Raw genomic sequence first — 21,560 nt, 5'->3', positions numbered from 1 at the left:
GAGTGGCACACCAGTGACAAGCGATTGCACATGAGGTCAATTCTGACACGGAGAACGAAAACGAGGACACGTAATTTTAAAGTGAACGAAAAAGTAATCAAATAACTACAGTGCAAATGCATTAGATTTTAATCTTTAATATCTAACATTATTGCTTAGGACATGTTTTCCCTAAACCAGGGACAGAATGCTAATTACATAAAAATATACACATAGAAAAAGTAGTTCTCCAATTTCCCGGGAAAAAGACAGTAACTTCTAGAATCCTCAAGTGTTTTAATTATAATTATAGTCTTGGTCATCTCATTAGTTCGGTAACTTACATATTTAAATTAAACATTATTAGACAACCGTTACAGTTGATAAACGTAAGGTGCCATACTGAGTAAACAGATTCTCCTGTGAGTGGCTGTGTCCCTTCTCCCACCCACCCATGAGGCAGCAATGTGGTTAGTTTAGTTTTAGGAGTACGTTTCATTGCTGCAACGCTAATTCTCTTCTCCACGGTGTGCTTATCTGTGCGTGTGTGAGTTGGTTAGATCGCAGGACAGCCTCCCTCTCAAACCATCAACAGCACATCAACAGCACGAGGAGCTGGGCTTGGGCTTTCGGTGCAGGCTGACGGTGTCTGTCTGAATCAAGTGATCCGCCCTATCCTCGGTGGCAAGCACTCTTCGAACTGCTTCCTCAAAGGCCGCTGCGACATTTGTGGCATCTTTTGCACTTGTTTCAAAGTAAGGATAGTCGCCGTTGTCCCTGCACCAGGCTTGAGCTTCTTCTGCAGACACCTGCCGTTCGCTGATGTCAATCTTGTTACCCAAAATCACGAACGGAAAGCTTTCAGGCTCTTTCACATCCGCATAATATATGAATTCTTTCTTCCAGTTACTCAAGTTCTGGAAGCTCTGAGAATCATCGACACTAAAAGTCAGCAGGCAACAGTCAGAACCTCTGTAAAATGGCGTCCTCAGGCTTCTGAATCGCTCCTGACCAGCCGTGTCCCAAATCTGCATGGTAACAAAATGGCCATCCACTTCCAGATCTTTATTCAGAAACTCCACACCTATCGTATGGAAGAGCTGGGTATCAAACTTGTTAGTCACGTATCTGTTCATCAGAGAACTCTTCCCAACTCCACCATCTCCAAGGAGAATTACTTTAAAAAGCGATGATTTTCCTGCCATGATGAATCTCAAGATCTTTGATTTCAGAACCCTGTAAAACAAAAAGGTACCGTTACATTCCTTGAGACCTGTACACTGCTCTACATGCCTCTATGAGTATCAGTGTCTTGGAGAAATAAAGCACAGAGCCCTGGAGATGCAAACTATTCCATTTAGAATGGCTAAACAACGAGGTCCTGCTGTATAGCACAGGGAACTATATCCAATCTCAAAGATGGAAAAGAATGTGTATATATATGTGTGTAACTGAGTCACTTTGCTATACAGCAGAAATTGGCTCAACATTGTAAATCAACTAAATTTTAACTGAAAAACAAACAAACAACACCCCACTAAGCCCCCGTTCCTTTCTGCACAGGGAACACCTGAAAGCAAGAGCCATCACCTACTAAGCCCTCCGCCCGGCACTGGCTGACTGTCACCCCCAAAGCAGCTACTGAGGGCTCACTCCTTCCTCGGTCACAGGTGACTGAGGCTGGCACTCAAGGCCCAGCCTGACCCCAAAGACCGTCCTCTCAACCGCGCCTCTGGGCTCACAATGGGCCCTGCCGCCAGGGACGTTACTGTGTTGAGAGACGCAACAGGAGACCGAAGTGGGCAGTTTCTCTAACAACCGCACGGCTCTCTGGTGGCACAGTGACAGTATGCACTGATGGCTTTCCTCTCAGGCCAGAGGGTTTCTGGACAACGCCCGCTTTCTCTCTTCCAATGCTATCACCATGGGAGCTGGTAACCAGGAAACCAGAGACAGAGCTGACTGATGCAGCTGTGAACAAACCTCAGCCAACCACTGAGGAAAGGACTTTTTTCTCTTCATCAGGAACACTATTTTGAATTGGCTAACATTAATGTCAGCAGCAATGGAATTTTTAATATAATATCACAATCTAGTACATTCTACCCACAAGACTCACTTGGGCAGCTCCAACTCTTCATAAATGCAAGGGCTATTACTTGTGTGTGTTGAGGGGAATACAATAACTCTTAACCAAAAATGTGGTACCTTTTGTGGAAGCCTGAGGGCAGGACTAAAAACCTCCTGCCCCCCAGGAACCAGCCTAAGGGCGGCCAGGGGCTCTTCAGATGTCTGTTTTACAGGCTGGAAGGAGCACAGTTACTATTTAAGGCTTCTCTTTTAATTCTTCATTATGGAAAATTTCAAACATATACCTTTATCTCGGAATTCCTGCCGTGGCTCAGGGGTTAATTAACCTGCCTAGAATTCATGAGCATGCGGTTTCGATCCCTGGCCTCACTCAGTGGCTTAAGGATCCGGCATTGCCACAAGCTCTGGTGTAGGTCGCAGATGCTGTTCGGACCCCGTGTGGCTGTGGCGTAGGCCGGCGGCTGCAGCTCCGACTGGACCTCTAGCCCGGGAAGCTCCATATGCTGTGGGTGCAGCCCTGAAAAAAAAGACAAAAGACACACACACACAAATATATATACACACACCCCTTATTTCTAAATAATGAGAATAATATAATGACACCCCACAGACCCTAAACCGTTTCCTCCATAGCTTCCCATTCTCCCTTCTCCCCAGTTATTTTGAATCATACTTTATCATTTAATCTGTAAATACTTCAGTATTAAATAGCTTTTAAGATATTAAAATTTGTGAAAGAAGACAACAACCTTTAAAGTAGTACTGTCTAACAGAATTTTCTGCAACAGTGGAGATGTCCGCCACCGGGACTGTCCGATACAGCAGCCACTAGCCACATGTGGCTACTGAGCCATGTGGCTGGTGGGAGCAAGGAAATGAATTTTAAATTTTATATAATTTTAACTAATTTCAGTAGTCACATTTAAAGAGCCAAAAGCCTCACTGGCCAGCACAGCCCTAGAGCAAAAATGGTAATCAACATGAAAGCAGACACTGTGAACCCCTCAATGGGAAGGTCATAAAGCCAAGAACGGTATCTGTTATATTGATCAGGATGATTTTGCAGAACCACCGCAGTAAACATTATCCGGCCAGCCCCAGGTTTAATGAAAATACGCTGCAGTATACTGTAACTGGACACCTCCTGCACCCTGCAAGAATCACGCATTTCCTACTACATGCTACACACTATTCTGGTAAAACGCAGCAACTTGCCCCTAACTCTTCTTTGGCTCTTTTAAATTACTACTACAGTAATTACTACTATAATTAATACAATTTAAGTTGGCCCACAAAAGGCAATTAAGGTGCATCCCGCTTGGAGACATTTCGACTTTAATGGATGGTCGCTCTGCCCGATGCCGAGGCTAAATGAGTGTTGGAGAGGAAACCAACACCACCTCAAGCCCCTTCATTTCCTGACATAGTACACTGAATCGGTTCCTTTTTAACATCTTTTGCTGGAATCTTGCTCAAACAATCTCAACTCAGAAGAGTAACAAAACCAAAAAAGCACACCAACTATTCTGACAAAGAATGGGCTAACGTCCCGTCTTTAACATTCTTCACTGGTTCTCCAGAGATTCCAGACTAAGTCCAGCTCCTAAGGCCAGGCGTCTGGCCCTGGTCCCCAGTCTCAGCCTTGGACATTCGGAAACGCAGTCAGACAGAAGTGAAACTCAGGGGCTCGTGCTCAGCCCTCCCACCTGCCCTTGCCTTGGCCCTGGCACAGGCTGCTCCCTCCGCCGGCGACCCCACCCTGCCTCACCTGACTGACCTCGGCGCCCTCAGAACCCCTGGGCAAGGTCACTTCCAACGCTGGGAGCTCCTGCAGCAGCCCCCCAGCCCAGACTGCTCCTTTCACACAATTTTGAGGATATGTAAACATAGACGTTGCACACTGTGTTGTAAGGGTGTAAGAGATGCGCAGAATCCTAGCCTTATCATTTATCCCAGTATTTTCATACGTTTCTGCCTGCCTCTCACCAGATGGGAAGTTTCACTGTAGAGCACAGACTTTTTTACATCAAATTATCAACTAGACTGTGCAATCTAACCACCTCTACCCAGAGGAGTGGGTGCATACAGCTACCGAATTAAGTCTTAAAATCCCTTGAGATTTGTAATATTCCTAACTGTATAGGGACACTTTGATAGTTCTTTTCTTTTTTCATAATAATGAGGGATTTCCTAGTTTGTGCCATTCTTTTTTTTGGCCTGTGGCATGCAGAAGTTCCTGGGCCAGGCATTGAATCCGCACCACAGCAGTGACAATGCTGAATTCTTAACCGCAAGGCTGCCAGGGAATTCCATGTGTCATTATTCTTTTTTTTTTTTTTTTTTTTTTTTTTGTCTTTTTGCCATTTCTTGGGCCGCTCCCGCAGCATATGGAGGTTCCCGGGCTAGGGGTCGAATCGGAGCTACAGCTGCTGGCCTGCACCAGAGCCACAGCAACGCAGGATCCGAGCCACGTCTGCGACCTATACCACAGATCACGGCAACGCCGGATCGTTAACCCACTGAGCAAGGCCAGGGATCGAACCCGCAACCTCATGGTTCTTAGTCAGATTCGTCAACCACTGCGCCACGACGGGAACTCCCCCCATGTGTCATTATTCTGATCAAATTTGGAATATGTTAGACTCACAGACCAGGAAATAGGGTAGAATTTTTACATTTCCCATCTATAATTTGGGCCTCCTAGAGTACGTTGGCACTTGCTCAAACAACTAATATAGGTACAAATAGCTCTCTAACCACAGCATTGACTATAAACATACAGAGTGATACAGATAATTATACAAACCATCTTATTTCCCACTGATACCTAACAAAAGCTAGCTTTATGTAATCTAAACATTAACATAATCAGCTTAAGAACATCAAAAATGTTCCCTTTTTCTTCTTTAAAAACAGTAAAATCTTTTGAAACTTTAGTATAATATGAATGAATAAAGGTGTCCTGCAATGTTCTTTTCAAAACTTACCTTAAAATGTAATATGAAGTCTTTTATATTCCAGTTTAGAAGGACTGCCCACAGGCAATAATCTTCACCAAGGTTAAAACATGACTTTAGCAATCAGCTAAATCCTATAAAGAAATCTGAATGAGAAAAGCACATTACATAGGTCATAAATCTTACCTTAATTGTTCAGTTCAAACATCATTATCTGTAAAGGAAAAATTAAAAAGCTCACCTTAACAATGTACATTCAATCTGTTTTCATAATTTTAAGAATAAACCCAAGATTTCAAGAGAAAAACTGCAAAAAAACATAAACACATGGAGGCCAAACATGCTACTAAGTAGCAGAACTAAAATGTGAAAAAAATACCTGACTTCTATCAGTAGCTAGATTCTTAATTCAAAGGGAAAACTGCACCAGAAAGCAGTCCATGAACTCTCTCTGCCTATAAAGCCCTAGAATCAAATACTATAATCACCATTTTTTCAAAAAATTTTTCACCTGGCCTTGCTCACACTACTTTTCTAAGCATTCCATTCAGACAACTGTAAAATGTTGTCAAAATGAATTGTAAAGTATTTCATTCGTTCTTCAAAATTCGCCCACATTCTGAGTGGTTTAGAATATTCTGGAGAATAAAATAAAGCTAACACAAACAAGGAAAAAAGAAGCGCCGCTTGAAGGCGAGGTACCTGATGTGACAGAGGAAAAGCTGGGCTAAGGCAAAGGCAGCACAAAAGGTTGTGAAGCTTCCTTCTGGGCAGCCAAGGCAGAAGGGAAACTGTGAGCAAACAGAAGGCCACTGTCATAAAGGAGAACTGCTTCCTGGGGCCAAAGGCCAAGAGCACAGATCCATGGGCAAGGTACCCGACGTCCTGCAGCTCTGGGGACTCTGGTGGGAACAGGACCTACCTCGAGGGCTGCTGGGAGATTCACTGGGACACGGCCAGCGGGGAGAGCGTTCACCACCCTGCCAGGCTCATCAAAGCAGTGCAGGGAGTTTCTGCGGAATGGATACGTGAAGTCCTTACTGGCAGTTTCATGGAAAGGTTTCTTTTGTGGCCATTTCTTCTGTCAAATTTCAGTAAGCGCAGTGGGCAGAGCCAATGCAGGCAGACATCAGAAGCCAAAGGATCCCAGTCCTCAAGACCAACTCCGTGGGAAGGTCTCCACTGTCGACCAGGTGGAGCTGTGCTTTCCGGTCTAAACCAACCATTCCAAACCCGTCTCTCCTTTTTCTTTTTTTTTTTTTTTTAGCAAAGAAGCATTTTTGTGGAATTTACATACAGCAGCCCTTAACTTATAAATTCAATCAATGAAAAAAAAAAGAGAGACTCTTCAAAATCTTGACATTGGGGGTTAAGGCTAAAATGATGACCACCACCACCACCAGGCTAACATCCGACTGCGCCCTGCAAGTTACTGCCTCTGCCTAAGGGCATTCACTCCTCGGGTGTGCCTCTCATTGTGCCCATCCTACAGATGATGGCTCTGACTCAGAGAGGTTACATTCCTTGCTCAAGGTCATAGAGCTGGACTGCGGTGAGATGGGACTGGGCCAGGTAACTCTACAGCCCAGCAGTTAAGCCACGGCGCAGTCTCAGCTGCCTCTGCATTTACTTCAAAGGGCTTTATGAAAAGAAGGGGTAGCAACGGCAAGCGTCTTCCAGCTGCTTGCTTTATTTGGACCTCTGTACAAAAACAGGCTAATCCAACAAAACTAATAGTATTCAATCCACTGACATGTATATAGAATGCATCTGAGTCTACCTAAGTTTTATCAGGGTTTCAGTAGTTTGAGCATGTGTGAAATGCAGGGGCAATCCCTGTGCGCAGCAGCCTGCGGCACCTCCCCAGAGCCCGGCCTTCCAGGAGCGAGCAATGGGCAGGAACGCAGTCCTGCAGCCCGTACTCAGTGAGTGCCTCTGGGAGCCAGGCCCTCTGGATGCAAGGGCCTGTGGCTGGGGGAGGTGACAATCCAGGCACAAACCTAAGTGCTACAACTGCTGCAAGACTTAGAAATGAGGGATACCCAGTGTAGAACACAACACTCAACCAACACCCAAAGAGCAGCTCACATAGTGCCAGGCTTCTGCCGCTGGGGCTCCCTAGGTCAGATGAGGCCCCAGGTACGCGCAGCTCCTGGAGCTGCGTGATTCCAGCCATCAAGGGAATGAAATTTTCATCTAACAAGATCCAGCCAGCTACTTCACCTGCTGCTCACTTAGAGAAAAAGCAGTAGCTTCCCCAGCCAGAGGAAAAGCGGCTGTGGTCACCTGTGCCAGGGAGGGACTGTGCACAGTTCCCAGTGTGGGCTGTTCCAAAGCAGTGTCTCAGGGACCATTTTAGGTGCACGCTGTCCTCAGACCCAGCCTCCCCAAGGTCTGAGTCCACTAGAGGGAGATGTGACCCAGGTGAGTGGCTCTGACCACAGCAAAGCGCAGCAGCAAGAGGAGGAGGAAACTGTTGGCGGAGGGGGAACCAGAAGCAGGACAGGGATGGATGCCAAGCTGGTCCTGGGACAGCCCAGGGCAAAACTGTTCCCAGTGGGCCAAATGGAAGTGACCTAAATGCCTAACTAGGGATGCTCTGCAGCCCTTAAGGAGATGTGGGACTGTAGAATTACAGTGTTAAGTGATAAACACAGAGAATGTGCCTCCTGTGATGATGACACCATGTCAAAGTTCACAGGTTAATAGGAAAATTGGCAAGAAAACTGCAAATCCTCAATACCAAGTTCAGTCTTCAGAGCTCTGATTTAGTTACAAAATCATACTCCTTTTTTTAATGTCAAAAGTATTTTTTGGAGTTCCCATGTGGCTCAGCGGGTTAAGAATCCAGTGTTGTCACTGCTGTGGCTCATGTCACTGCTGTGGCTCAGGTGACTGCTGTGGTTTGGGCATGATCCATGGCCCAGGTTTCTGCCTGCTGCAGATACGGTCAAAAAAAAAAAAATTCTTTAAAGCTTCATTTTCACTAAACCCTAGCTCAACTGAATGCTATAACTGAAATTAAATAGAAATCATTTTCTTTTAAATTTTCTTCTCACACTGCTATCCATCAGACCTTAAGGAAAATTTCTTCCTAAATTTTTCTATAATTCAGATTATATTAAAAAATAATTCAATATAAAACCAAAAACACAAGTAGCAAAAGAAAAAAATAGGTAATTGAACTTGATCAAAATTAAAATTTTTGTGCTTCAAAAGGCACTATCAAGAAAATGAAAAGAAAAAAAGAAAAAGAAACCACAAAAAAGGTAAAAAAGAAAATGAAAAGACAATCCACAAAATGAGAGAAAATATTTGCGAACCATATATCTGATAAAGTACCTGTACCCAGAACTCTTATTATTCATCCATAATAATTTTATGATTTTTTTTTTTTTGGCTGTGCCTGCAGCATACAACAGCCCCCAGGCCAGGGAACGAACATGTATCACAGCAGCAACATGAGCCACAATAGTGACAAAACCATACCCTTCACCTACTAGGCCACCAGGGAACTCCAATATTATTTTTTAATTTTAAAATGGGGAGTTCCTGTCGTGGTGCAGCAGAAGTGAATCCGACTAGGAACCATGAGGTTGCAGGTTCGATCCCTGGCCTCATTTAGTTGGTTAACGATCTGGCACTGCCGTGAGCTGTGGTGTATGTCACAGATGAGGCTCGGATCCTGCGTGGCTGTGGCAAAGGTCAGCAGCTGATATGACCCCAGCATGGGAACCTCCATATGCCATGCGTGCAGCCCAAAAAAAAAAAAAAAAAGCAAAAAAAAAAATGTTTTTAAACGAGAAAAAATGGTGAACATCAGCAGCTAGTAGGGAAGTATAAATCAAAACCATGAGATACTACTTCGCATTCCCCAGGATGGCTAGAATCAATAAGGCAGACAAGGAGTTCCGGTATGGCTCAGCAGATGAGGATGTAGATTCAATTCCAGGCCTCGCTTAGGGGGTTAAGGATCTTACAATTGCCGTGGGCTGTGGTATAGCTCACAGATGCGACTCAGATCCCATGTTGCTGTGGTTGTGGCGTAGGCCGGCTGCTACAGCTCCGATTCAACCCCTAGGCTGGGAACTTTCATATGCCGCAGGTGTGGCCCTAAAGAGCAAAAAAAAAAAAAAAAAAAAAATTTAAAAAGACAAAAAGGCAGACAATAACAAGTGCTGCCGAGGATGTGGGAAAACCAGAACCTTCACAGACTACTGGTGGAATGTAAAGTGATCCAATGATAATGGAAAAGTCTGTGGTTCCCCGCAAAAGTTAAACATAGAGTTACCATATGATCCACTCATTCCTCTCCTAGGTATATACTTAAGAGATATGAAAACACATCCACATAAAAACTTGTACATGTATTCAAAGCAGCATTATTCATAATAGCCCAAACATGGAAACAACCCATGTCCATCAACTGATGACTAGGCAATAAAATGCGGCCTATCCATACAATGGAAGATTAATCACCCATACAAAGGAATGAAGTACTGAGGCATGCAACACCGAGGGTGAATCTCAAAAGCATTACGCTAATTCAAAGAAGCCACACACGAAGGGCCACATATTATATGATTCCATTTATATGAAACATTGAGGATAGGCAAATCCATAGAGACACAAAGTATATTTGTGGTTCCAGGGAATGAGCAGATGGGGAATGACTGCTAATGGGTATGGAGTTTCTTTTTCGTGGGCGGTGGGTATGATAAAAAATACTCTGGAATTAGAGTGGTGATGGTTGCACAATTTAGTGTACATACTAAAAACTGCTGAACTGTACACATTAGAAAGGTGAATTTTATGGTATGTGAATTATAGCTAAAGGATACAGATATGTATTTACAGACACCTACATGGCTTGAGAATTAGCAATAAGACCCTAAAATTAGATTTACATGTGCCACAGATGATCTCCTTGTCCCTTCGGCAGTATCCTTCTCAATAAACCAGTTACAGACACAATAGATAATGCCTCAGGGATATGATACCTTGTGCTTGCAGCAATGCATGTCATGTACGGCACGGACTAATCCGAATGGGAAGCTGGTTAAGGAGGTTACTGCTAGGGAAAGAAAATGAACCATGTTTTCAGTAGATGCCTCAAAACTAAAGATGAAGCCCTTTCCTTTCTATTACACTATTTTTCCAACTTTTCTCTTATGTACTTTTATCTTGCACTACCAACTGCTTATGGCTAGCGAATCAGTAGTAGCCTTTTCTCTGGTGGCCTCAACCCTGTTGCTGGCTTCCAAAGCTGATTATTACAATAAACCACGAGAGAGTGAGATCCAAGCATGGAGAATATAAATCTAAATAGAAACATTTGTACGGATTAAAGGTAGACAGTTTTTATTGGTCATGGATCTAACTGTCTCCATCCTTACAGAGAATGAAACCCATTTATTTCTTCATCACTTTTATTTTTTTAAATGTTGTCCGCTTTTTTTTTCTTTTTGGTCGCCCCGCAGCATATGGAGTTCCTGGGCCAGGGATCAGATCTGAGCCGCAGGCCCATGCCATTACTTTTATCATGTAGGATTCTGAGCACAGTATTCAAAGAGCTTTCCAACCTCACACACCTGTCTGTCCCAAGTATATCCCTACAAGTCACCATCTCCAGGTCTATCACAGGCATTCACTGTCCAGCCTTGGCTCAGGCCCTTATCTTGGACTGGGAGGCCCCTCCCCACACCTATGAAAATCCCAGTGGTCCAAAGGCCGAGTTCCGCTCACCTCATCCAAGAAGCCTCCTCTGCCTCTCCCCACTCCCCACCCCCGCAACCTAATCTTTCTCTTCACTCTCCTACTCCCTCCACCTCTATTACAGCTCTCCTTCACTTACGCTCCACCCAACTGTCACTCGTGTATGGCTGTTTCCTAATTACACTGTCAACTTCCTGGGAGAGACACACAACACCTAATGCCATCTCTTCATTCGTTCTTTTTTGGTTCTGCAACATCTAGTACCAAACTTTCCATATCCTGAGGCACCGAACCAATGCTAAAGTGAGAACAGAGAGTACACTACTTCCTCCTTTATTCTTGTTATTCTATTCTTACTTTTCTATTTGTACTTTCCGTGCTTACAATTCTTTCTCTATTCAATCGGTCTTCCCCCATTTTATTTTTGAGGCCTATTAAAATGTGTAGGAAGGGACAAAAAAAACTGATTCTAAGTCTAATGAGAAAACCCCCTTAAAATGAGTACTGTTGAACGCAACAGCAAACACTAAAAAATGACATTGCTCTAACAAGCTGCCAAAGGGAGAGTACACTAAGTCTGTCAACTGCTTAAAATTTCGGATTTTCAAATACATACTCTGTAACCCCTTAATTCTCACTTCCAAAAACTCAAATTGAATTTATCACTCTTGGTTTAAATTTGGGAACAGATTTTTTTTCAAAACCACACCTTCCTTTTGCACTTACGCTGAATGTCCTAGTTAGAAGCACATCATTTCATTTCAGACCTTGAGAAACTGATGCTCGAAGAAACTAACCAAGGAAACAGAAGCATGGATAATCCCTACATTATTTCTATTTTCACTTGAGCTATATTTATTTCCTTCCATCTTAACATAGGTGTATCTCACGTAACAGCCTAATTACTAGTTCCACTCTGTTTCTAGTCTTGCTGGTCATCTTGCTGAAATATATGAGCAAGAGGCAAGTCAAGGAAGTCATCAAGTGTAATAATGGGCACTGTCCCTACAGCAAGGAGGTGACCCCCAAAAAAGAAGCAGTAGTAGTAAGCAGAACACCTTAGGGACAGACCAACTTGGAGGCCCAACTTGTCAGATGAAATAAGTTATCTAGTTGACCACTGAGCACAGAGACAGCTAGAGAAAGAAGAAACTGTAAATGGAGGCATGCTATCACGCTGTCAAAGCAGCTCACCCTACTTCAAGAATTCATTTAAATAAGTACTCTTTTATGAAGATGAGTCATGTAATTAATCTTTTAAGAAATATATACTCTAAATTTTGCTTAAAATAAGGCACTTTTGTAGTGAGGTAAACTAACTAATCATTGATGGTGGAGAGAGTAGGAAGGCAAAAGAAAGGAGAAAAAATACAAATCTGGTTAAGGAACTCAATTTCCTTAAATCATCCTGAAAGCACAGAGCAGCACTAAGATCCAAGAGGACCTTCTGTGACGAAGGAAATGTTCTCCTGTCCAGTACAGGAGTCTCTACCGCATGTGGGTACTGAGTACTGAGCACTTGAACTATGGCTGGTCCAGCTGAGGCAGCGAAGTGTTAATTTTCCTTTGTTTCAATTGGTTTAAATTTAAATTGCTACATGAGTACTGCAGGGACAGGACAGGTATGGAGTGTGCTTAATTGGGAGTCCAGAAAGGAGCTGCAGGAGCAAAATGCACCTCTTAGAATCACATGTGAAATAAGGATGAGTATACGGATAGAAGCATGTGCTTGAGCTTTTCCCTGGAAAGGATAAAAAAGGTTTCATCAGATTCTTAAAGGAATGTGCACTTCAAGAAGTGGTCAACACATGTCCGCATCATTTGGGTGTTTCGTGGGATCCATCTGTGCAGCCTGTAACACCCTCAAGACTTTCACCTTGGAGTTACCGTCGTGGCGCAGCAGAAACGAATCCGACTAGGATCCGTGAAGTTGCAGGTTCCATCCCTGGCCTCACTGAGTGGCTTAAGGATCCGGCGTTGCCGTGAGCTGTGGTGTAGGTCACAGCCGCGGCTCGGATCTGCCGTTGCTGGGGCTGTGGCGTCGGCCGGCGGCTACAGCTCTGATTGGACCCTAGCCTGGGGACCTCCATGTGCCACGGGTGCGGCCCTAGAAAAGAGAAAAAAAAAAAAAAGACTTTCACCTTTACTTCACTTCACTATTTCCTCATTCTCTCCCTCACTCATAACACTGTTAATATTACACTTTGGCCAGGAACTGTGACGGTTCAATGAAGAGACTGACTCACAGAAACTGCGAATCCTCTAAGTGGATTCATTTTGTTCTTTGTTTTATTTAATGAAGTCCTTAAAAGGAACAAGCATAAATCTACCTATAATAAGACACAACTGAAAAAGGCACTTGAAATGCTTGACAGAAAAAAGTGGGGATAGTTTAAGGCTGCACTTTGGGGGACAGAATTAAAACTCAAAGAAAGAGATAAAGGTCCCAAAATCAGAACCCTAGGAAATAGAGCTGGGTGTTTCAGGAAGAAGAATGCATTATGAAAGAAATAAATTTCAATACGCATGTTAGAAAAATACATTAAAGCAGCAAAACATGAACTAAATATGATCTGTAATGATCGGCTATAACTTAAGAGAATTTTGGTTTTAACGGCTCTCTTCAAGTTAGATAAGAAACCTATTTTATTTATTTTGCTTTTTTTAGGACTGCACCCACAGCATATGGAGGTTCCCAGGCTAGGGGTCGAATCAGAGCTACAGCTGCCAGCCTACACCACAGCCACAGCCACGCCAGATCCGAGCCGCATCTGTGACCTACACCACAGCTCACGGCAACGCCAGATCCTTCACCCACTGAGCAAGGGCAGGGATCGAACCCACAACCTCATGGTTCCTAGTCGGATTCGTTAACCACTGCACCACGATAGGAACTCCCCAAAGAAACCTATTATCTTTAGCTTGGAGCCAAAAAGGGAAAGGACTGAGGAACTTCCATTGAAGCTCAGGGAAGAACTAGTACAGAAACACGAGGCATGAGACCATGGCAAGGCAGAAACTTTTTGGCTATCAGAGAAATTAAGAGGAGTGGAATTTCCCAAGAAGATCTATTTCAAAAGAAGAGCTATAAGTCTGGCATATAAGGCTCAACTAGATTTGAGGCTCCCATTTTGCAGGGAAGTTGCGACCAGGTCAAAACAAGAAGCATTGAGTGCTGCAGGCAGCTTTCCAGACAGTTCACTTCATCCCACTTCTCCACCAGTGATGCTCCACTTTGTCCCACCACGGTACTGAAGCTGACGTTGATTACGAAAAGCTTTCCAAGCCCAAAGTGACTCAGCCTTCACGACCCATTTTGCCTCTGTGCCTGATCAACCCTCCACCCTGCTTACTCCACGGCTCAACTCCTCCATCCCCCTGAAGGTCAGCACCTCACCAGAGACCTCCTAATGGCCAATTCAAGGGCTTCTCCTCAGCCCTCAACCAAATGCTCTAAGGCACACACAGTCCTAAAGGGAATAAGAAAAAAAGCGCCTCTCGGAGGACCTCACTGTGTGCATGTCTATAAACACGCCCTCATGGTTGACCAGTGTCCTCACCAGAGGCTCTAGTACACAGTGAATTCTCTGAGATGTAGCCATTTGTTTGGATGTACACAACAAAACATCTCAGAAGGGTACTCAAGGCTTTTAAAAAAAAATAACAAATAAGATCTTGGAGGCCCAACTGGGAAGGCTCTTCCAAGTATCACACCTTTACCTGGAGGCATCAGTGGGACCTTCAAGTCATAGCCAGGACTCAGGTGTCAATACTGCCTCTCTAAGGTCTAAAGAGTCTGGCAATGACCTTGAAAATGCTTCCTACTTTATCATTCATAAAACTACTCTGGTGATAGGTTCTGCTTTCTCACCTACTCACCCTACCAGTTTTTGCAAACTATATGGCTCCCATTTCCAACAGGCTCCCAAAGGAGGTATATCACACAAGGCTGAAAATCTTAACTCTTCCCAAACCTTTTCTTCCTAGGATATTAAACCCAGTGATTCCTAAAGACCACCTCCACTCTCCCACTCATCAGGTGCCAGGCAAGAATTCCAACCCATTTTATAATATGTTCCTCTGGTACCCTGATAGCCAAGCTAATTATTTTCCCCATTTTCAAAACCCCTTTCTTCTGTCTTACCCACTTCATTCATCCACACAAGAAATATGTCCACTTCCCTCCCTACCTATTGTCATTGTCTTGTTTGCTCAAATAATAAATGCTGTGACCGTAATAGCATCAGCCACCCCTGTTCACTGAACCTCCACTAGGTACTGAAGCAGGGGACCTTTGAGTCACTCCCAAGTTGGACGCTACCACCCACGTTTTACAGATCAATAAACCAAGTTCACAAAGAGCAAGTAACATCAACCCGGTCTAACAGTGCAGGTCAAATACATGTGACCTTCACTCCTACCAAATGACAGAAAAGCTCTAAAACATGTCCAAACCCAAAAAGGACAAGAGGGAACAACTACAGATAAGAGCAGCAAAACTGAGGATGGAAAAGAAATGGTCCAGTAGGGCCAAACTCAAGAGACAGGCAACCTAACTGTTGCTGAAGCAGCTGACAACGACAAGAAATCAGCCCAGAGAGCTCGAGGCACTTCCTGATGATGACTGAGCCAGGCTGGCCAGGCGGGAAGCCCAAGGGCAGGCCCCCGACACCCCGTCTGCACCCAGGGGCCCCTTTCCCCCCAGCAGGCCACTACCTAATAAACTGCAGAGGGTGGGGGTGGAACACTACAGGCCACAAGGGAGAGGAGTTCAAGCGACAATATGCACAGGAAAGTGGGCAGGACAGGCCATTTGACATTCTGAAGGGCACTGCATTAGGTCCTGGCTGTCCTGGCACCACCCAAGGGAGTTCAGTCCCAACATTAAATCACACCACATTCCTTTCGATGACATCATAGCTTTGCAAAGCAAGGTTTTCCAGGGCTGCTATGATAAAAATCAGGTACTGCACAAATATAACTGTGGGAGAAGATATGAGGGTGGAAGCTCTTTGCTCCCAAACCATATTTCCGAAATTATACTTAAGAGCACTCATTGTAGAAAATGCGCTGCACTCACCAACATGTGGCCCTCAAGCAGTTCTTTTGCTCTGACTTCCAACTAAACCATGTCTGTATTTTTAGGTGTGTTCACTTCATCACGGCTCTGATGAAACACTCAGGTGTGACACTGAGCAGACTCGAAAGGTCGCCTAGCCACTCACTGCACCCCAGAGAGTTCTAACATTTGTGAACCGGTTGAATCATTAACACCCCATATCTGTTAGATTTCCACACAGCCAAGTTCCAGAAACAAATCTGTAAGGCGGTTTTCCAGGCTTCTCTAACACTGATAACACCAGCACTCTCAGGAGAAACTAACCTCCTAGAAACGACCTTAGCCTCTGTACTAATCTAATTCACAAGAACCTGAAATGAAAACAGTTCACACTGAAAGAGCAGGTCAGGTCTCTGGCTACACTGCCCAGCTACCCTGCACACTTGGATAACGAACGTGGCCACAGGATGAATGTAGCAGGTTGTTCCCTACTGTTTCTCCATCCTGGTCCAACAACAGCATACATTTGCAAGGCATCCGGACTCTGACACAAGTGGAGCCTGTGTTCAAACTGCCCACAATGAAGCGAGCAGGGCTCCATGAGGCCTCCACTGCCTGCTTCCCTTCTCTTTTTTCCCAAACACAGAGCCGGCTCTCCCCAGCCCATGCTGAGCTGGCCATGACCTTCCCTGGGTCCACTCACATCTCATCATCTTCTCTATGTTCACGATAAGCAACAGCAGTCTAAGCCCTGTACCCAGCACGGTCAAAAAAGTTAAAAGGAAGTGATGAAAGAGCCCAGAATGTGGGAACACGCAGAGTTCACGTGCACTACGCATACAATACCAAGTTTCAGGCTGGGGAACAGAGATTTCTCCTCCAAGAGCCCAGCCCCCGCCCCGCCTGTCCCAGGCCTTGCCAACAAAAGCCACGGGGCCCCCGGGTCTCCTTCCCGGGTATCCCGACCTTTCCTCTGCATCAGAGTTTTGCAAACTCCCTGAGGTGTTTTTGTGAGTTCGCCTCCTCAAAAAAAAGAAAAATTAATAAATGTTCTGTTGATGACCTACTTAGTCACAAGCCCTATTTTCCCGTCCTTGGTTTTGACGAACGAAGTTATTACCTAGCTAGCTTTCAAGTGAGACTTGTTTCCCAAACACACACACACACTTCTGTTTGGCTTATTTCCTCCTGCTACTTAACCAGCAGCAAACTGCCTGAGGCAGAACTACACACAGACCTCATTTTATTGCGCTCTGCAGATGTTTCAGGTTTTTACAAACCAAAAGTTTGTGGCAACTCTGCGTGGAACAAGTTTATCGGCGCCACTTTTCCAAGAGCGTCTGCGTACTTCTCATCTCTGAGTCACATTCTGGAAATTCTCGTGATACTTTAAACTTTTTCTTTATTATTCTATTTGTTATGGTGATCAGTGATGTTGCCACTGCAAAAAGATTACAACTCACTGAAGGCTCAGATGATGGCTAACAATTTTTAGCAATAAAATATTTTTAAATTAAGGTATGTTTTCAGGCATAATTCTATTACACACTTAATACAACTTATGTAAATATAACTTTATATGTTTAGTATAAACATAACTTTTATATGCACTGGGAAACCAAAAAAAATTGTGTGAATTGCTTTATTGCCATGGTCTGGAACCAAATCCAAAATATCTCCGATATTTACCTGTACTTGGAAGCCAATAACTTGACGTGTTTACTTGATGTCATATATTCTCATAGACATTAAGTACAACCATCTCAAAGCAATGTGGTGACCTAACATGGCCAGAGTGGCAAGTCAACTACAGATCAAGCGAGACTCCCCTGAGGCCAACGGCTGTTCTTCCCGCACCAACTCCTCTGGCTCCTTCCCAAAGCAAAACCCCTCCAGGACTAACAGAGCACACAAGCCTCTGTTAGACCCCACATGACAGCAAGCATTTTTAGGTGCCTAATTTAGCATCCCCTTTACCCCACAGCAGGCAACTTCTGATCAGAGGCAGAGAAATCTATTCATTAGCAAAGAACACACTGTCCACAAGCACAAGTGAAAAAGCAAAGCTCCTCACAAAAGCAGCCATGTTGACGGCATGAATAACACTCAGAGCGATTCCGAAACAGAGCCAATCCTTTTCGACTCCTCTCACTCAACGAAGTTCTCCTAAGAGTTTTATCCGCTACCAGGATGAAGCAGTGCATGTACTGAAGGGCCTAGTCTTAGGCATGGTGAAAAGAGGCCAGAAGATGCCAGAAAGAAAAAAAAAAAGCAAAAGTCAGTTTTTACAAATTTCATCACTTATTGGATTTTAATGATAAAATAAGTGCCTAACAATTGTCTACTGAGGCTAAATTCAAGGAAGAATTTTATGCTCAACAAGAATGGCTTCTTGAGTTCTCATAACCAACCGACAAAGCTATCAAAAACACATCAAATTTTCCCCATTTCACCTAAGTCTACCCACAGTAAATGCCATGATACAGGTACCTGTGGGTGACTATGCAACTGTTCTGCTTGTGTTTTTTTATTTTTTTATTTTTTTGCCATTTCTTGGGCCGCTCCCACGGCATATGGAGATTCCCAGGCTAGGGGTCGAATCGGAGCCGTAGCCACCAGCCTACGCCAGAGCCATAGCAACGCGGGATCCGAGCCGCGTCTGCAACCTACACCACAGCTCACGGCAAGGCCGGATCGTTAACCCACTGAGCAAGGGCAGGGACCGAACTCGCAACCTCATGGTTCCTCGTCGGATTCGTTAACCACTGCGCCACGACAGGAACTCCTGCTTGTGTTTTTTTAAATGACACTTGGCCCATGATCCTGAGTAGCCTGGGCAATAAATTCTGTTCTAGGACAAAGTTAGAACTTGATCTTATCGTTTGTAATTAGGTTGTAAGCTTCAAGGAGGTGGGGACTGCCCACTGCCTTTACCACCAGCACCTCTGTATCAGCAATCGACAGTCTGCTCTGAAAAAGTCTGTAGACAACTGGAATAATACAGAAACCAAACTCCTTAGGTCTATTTCAACTGCTCTGAATATCTCTCAAGTTCTTTTTCATACTTTTGCTTTAAAAAAAAAAAAAAAAAAAAAAAGGTATTCTGTGAGGAAAACTCTTCAAGTTCCCAAGTTTCCTCCCCTCCCCGGCTTTTTTAAAATGATGAGGAGGTATCCTAAACAGGAACCGACGTCACATCTGAAGAACTGCAGAAGCGCCAGATGTGAGCTCTGGAGTTATACAGACTGCTGTCAAGCCCGGTTTCTTGATCCTAGCACAAGTGACATTCTGGGCCAGACAACTCTCTGTCGTAGGGAGCTGCACTGTGCACTGCAGGACGCTGAGCAGCATCCCTGGTCTCTACCCACTAGATGCAGCAGCACCCCTTCTCAGGTGCGAACCCCAAGTGCCTACAGACATGGCCAAATACCCCACACCCGCACTGAGAACTACCACCCTCAACTCAAACAGGCCTGCTCTGAATCCTGGCTCGGGCCCCTCACTACCTGTGACCAGGGCAAACAGACCTACCCCTCCTATGCTCTAGCGAACTCTTCCTCTGTTCAATGGAGCTCACACCGCAGAAGTGCTGTGAGAATTCAATGAAATGATGAACGTACAGGGTTTACACGCAGAGAACACCCAGTGCCAGAGTGGCTGCCCAAGAAATGAGAGGCGACTAAAAGTTCACTTCCAGAACCAAAGGAACTTAACTGAGGCCTCAAGAGTACTGCAGTCTAGATGGAAGAGGAGGCTGAAGAAGAAAGAAACGAAAAGAGGAGAGGCTGGAAAAGAGGGAACAGCACTGAAATATCTCCTTGGTTTCCAAGAACCCAGCTTGTCAAAGCCAACGATATTCTTAGTTTTCCTTGGTCTATTCTAACCTCACAAATGATAAACCAAAAACATCCCCAATTCACCGAACTCTCCTAAATAAGTAAGTCAGCAAGCCAGGAACTTTTTAGTATAAACAAGAGGAAATTTGGAGCTCCCGTCGTAGCGCAGCGGAAACGAATCTGACTAGGAACCATGAGGTTGCGGATTCGATCCCTGCCCTTGCTCAGTGGCTTAAAGATCTGGCATTGCCGTGAGCTGTGGTGTAGGTCGCAAACATGGCTTGGATCTTTTTTGCTGTGGCTGTGGCGTAGGCTGGCAGCTGTAGCTCGGATTCGACCCCTAGCCTGGGAACCTCTATATGGTGTGGGCACGGCCATAAAAGGACAAAAAAAAAAAAAAAAAAAAGGAGGAGGAAATTTACTACGACGTCCACACAAAAATATTCAAAGCACTGACAGTGAGAGTTCGACACAAGTACTATCACTTCCACCTAAGCTCTTAAAAGAGAAACGAAGAAAGTCTTCTTAAAAGTCCCTTGCTGAAAAGCACTGGGCTTCCTTCATCTCTGGTTTTGTTCCACTGTAGCTTTTGAGACTACAGGCAATTTAGGGATTTTCCATGACAACGATGCAAGTGACAGGAAGACAAATACGACAAAAAAATTTTTTTCAATTAATTTTTAAAAGCAACAGAAATGTACTGATTTTATCAGACCACCGAAATCCTATAAAGAGTATGGTCACGTGACAATTTGGAACCTCGCAGAGGTCATTCCTCAAAAGAACACTGGTCACGGGATGTGTCATCGCTTGAAAAGGAGAAAAAAACAAACAAACAAAAAAACCCACCGAAAACCTAACTGACTCCACAACTATTTGGTCAACACTTACAATTGTCATCTTGCCTCCTTGTTGGAAGAAAGGAAGGTACATGATATCGAAACCTTAGCCAGAGTGTGAATCCGATAACGCCCCAAACCGCCTCCAGCCCCAGGGTTTGGCTTTACATTCCCAACTCCCCTCGCGAGGGGCCCTAACACCTTAGCAAAGGTTCACCTGGGAAGCAGGTCAGAGGTCGCCAATATCGAATCGTGGGCGCCTCCGCTTTCCCTCTGTGACTCGTGCGGGAGTGGGGAAGGTTGGGGGCTGTGGGTGTTGTCCCGGGTGCCTGAGTGGCTCTGTGTGTGTGTGTGTGTCCCCGGCGGTGGCATGTGGCCTCTTCCCCACCCCCCCCCCGTGGGTTTGTGTGGATGGGCCCCTCTCCCTGGGTGTTCGGGTGTGTCCTCAGGTGTTTACTGATCTCTTTCCCCGTGTGTGTGCGTCCCCGCGTGTTGGGGCGAGTGTCCGTCCCTCTCCCGGGTGTGTCGGTGTACGACCCCGTCTTTCCACCTACGTCAGTCAATAGGCGGCAGGGGGCAACGAGCCATTCCCCCGCCCCGTCCCGGGGCAGGCGAGGGACTCGTGCAGGCCGCGCGCGCCCCCTGCCCCAAAATCCCGAGGCCCAGGCCGCACTCGGGGCCCGCGGGCTCCGCTCAGACCCTGACGCCCGCGCAGGCGGCCCCGGCCCCGAGGGAAGTCCGCGCCCCGCTCACCTCGCGGCCACACGAAGGACGCCCGGGAGCTCCGAGCCGCCCCGTCCAGGTGTAATGAGGAAACAGAGACGGTCGACGACAAGGCGGACAGGCCACCTCGGCTGCACTGCCCAGGTCCGACTCCGGTTGCTCTGGTCCAGCACAGAGGGAACAACATGGCGACGGGCCGGGGCGGGGCCTGGCCTGATGGGCGGGGCCGGGGCGGGGCGGGGGAACCCGGTGAAGGAGAGGCGGGGCCCGGGGAGGCCGGGCAAGGCCTGGTTGGCGGGGTCGGGGACAGAAGGGGGCGGAGGCTCAAAGGAGGCGGGGCCCCGAGGTCGCCTCCGCCCCG

At 45.5% G+C, this 21,560-nt stretch overlaps 1 protein-coding gene across 16 annotated transcripts; it reads right to left on the bottom strand.

Moving 5' to 3' along the window:
- RAB9A (RAB9A, member RAS oncogene family) lies at window positions 107-21,421 on the bottom strand. 16 transcript variants are annotated; one of them, NM_001244747.1, is given in 6 exon segments: window positions 118-1,215; window positions 5,058-5,173; window positions 5,269-5,334; window positions 5,730-5,818; window positions 5,950-6,040; window positions 21,230-21,362. In NM_001244747.1, a coding segment is annotated over 1 exon segment (606 nt). In that variant the 5' UTR covers window positions 1,185-1,215; window positions 5,058-5,173; window positions 5,269-5,334; window positions 5,730-5,818; window positions 5,950-6,040; window positions 21,230-21,362; the 3' UTR covers window positions 118-578.

Source organism: Sus scrofa, chromosome X (assembly GCF_000003025.6).
Source record: "Sus scrofa isolate TJ Tabasco breed Duroc chromosome X, Sscrofa11.1, whole genome shotgun sequence".
Lineage (NCBI taxonomy): Eukaryota > Metazoa > Chordata > Mammalia > Artiodactyla > Suidae > Sus > Sus scrofa.
Note: the sequence above shows the minus strand (reverse complement) of the source record. Positions and strands in the feature narration are given on the sequence as shown.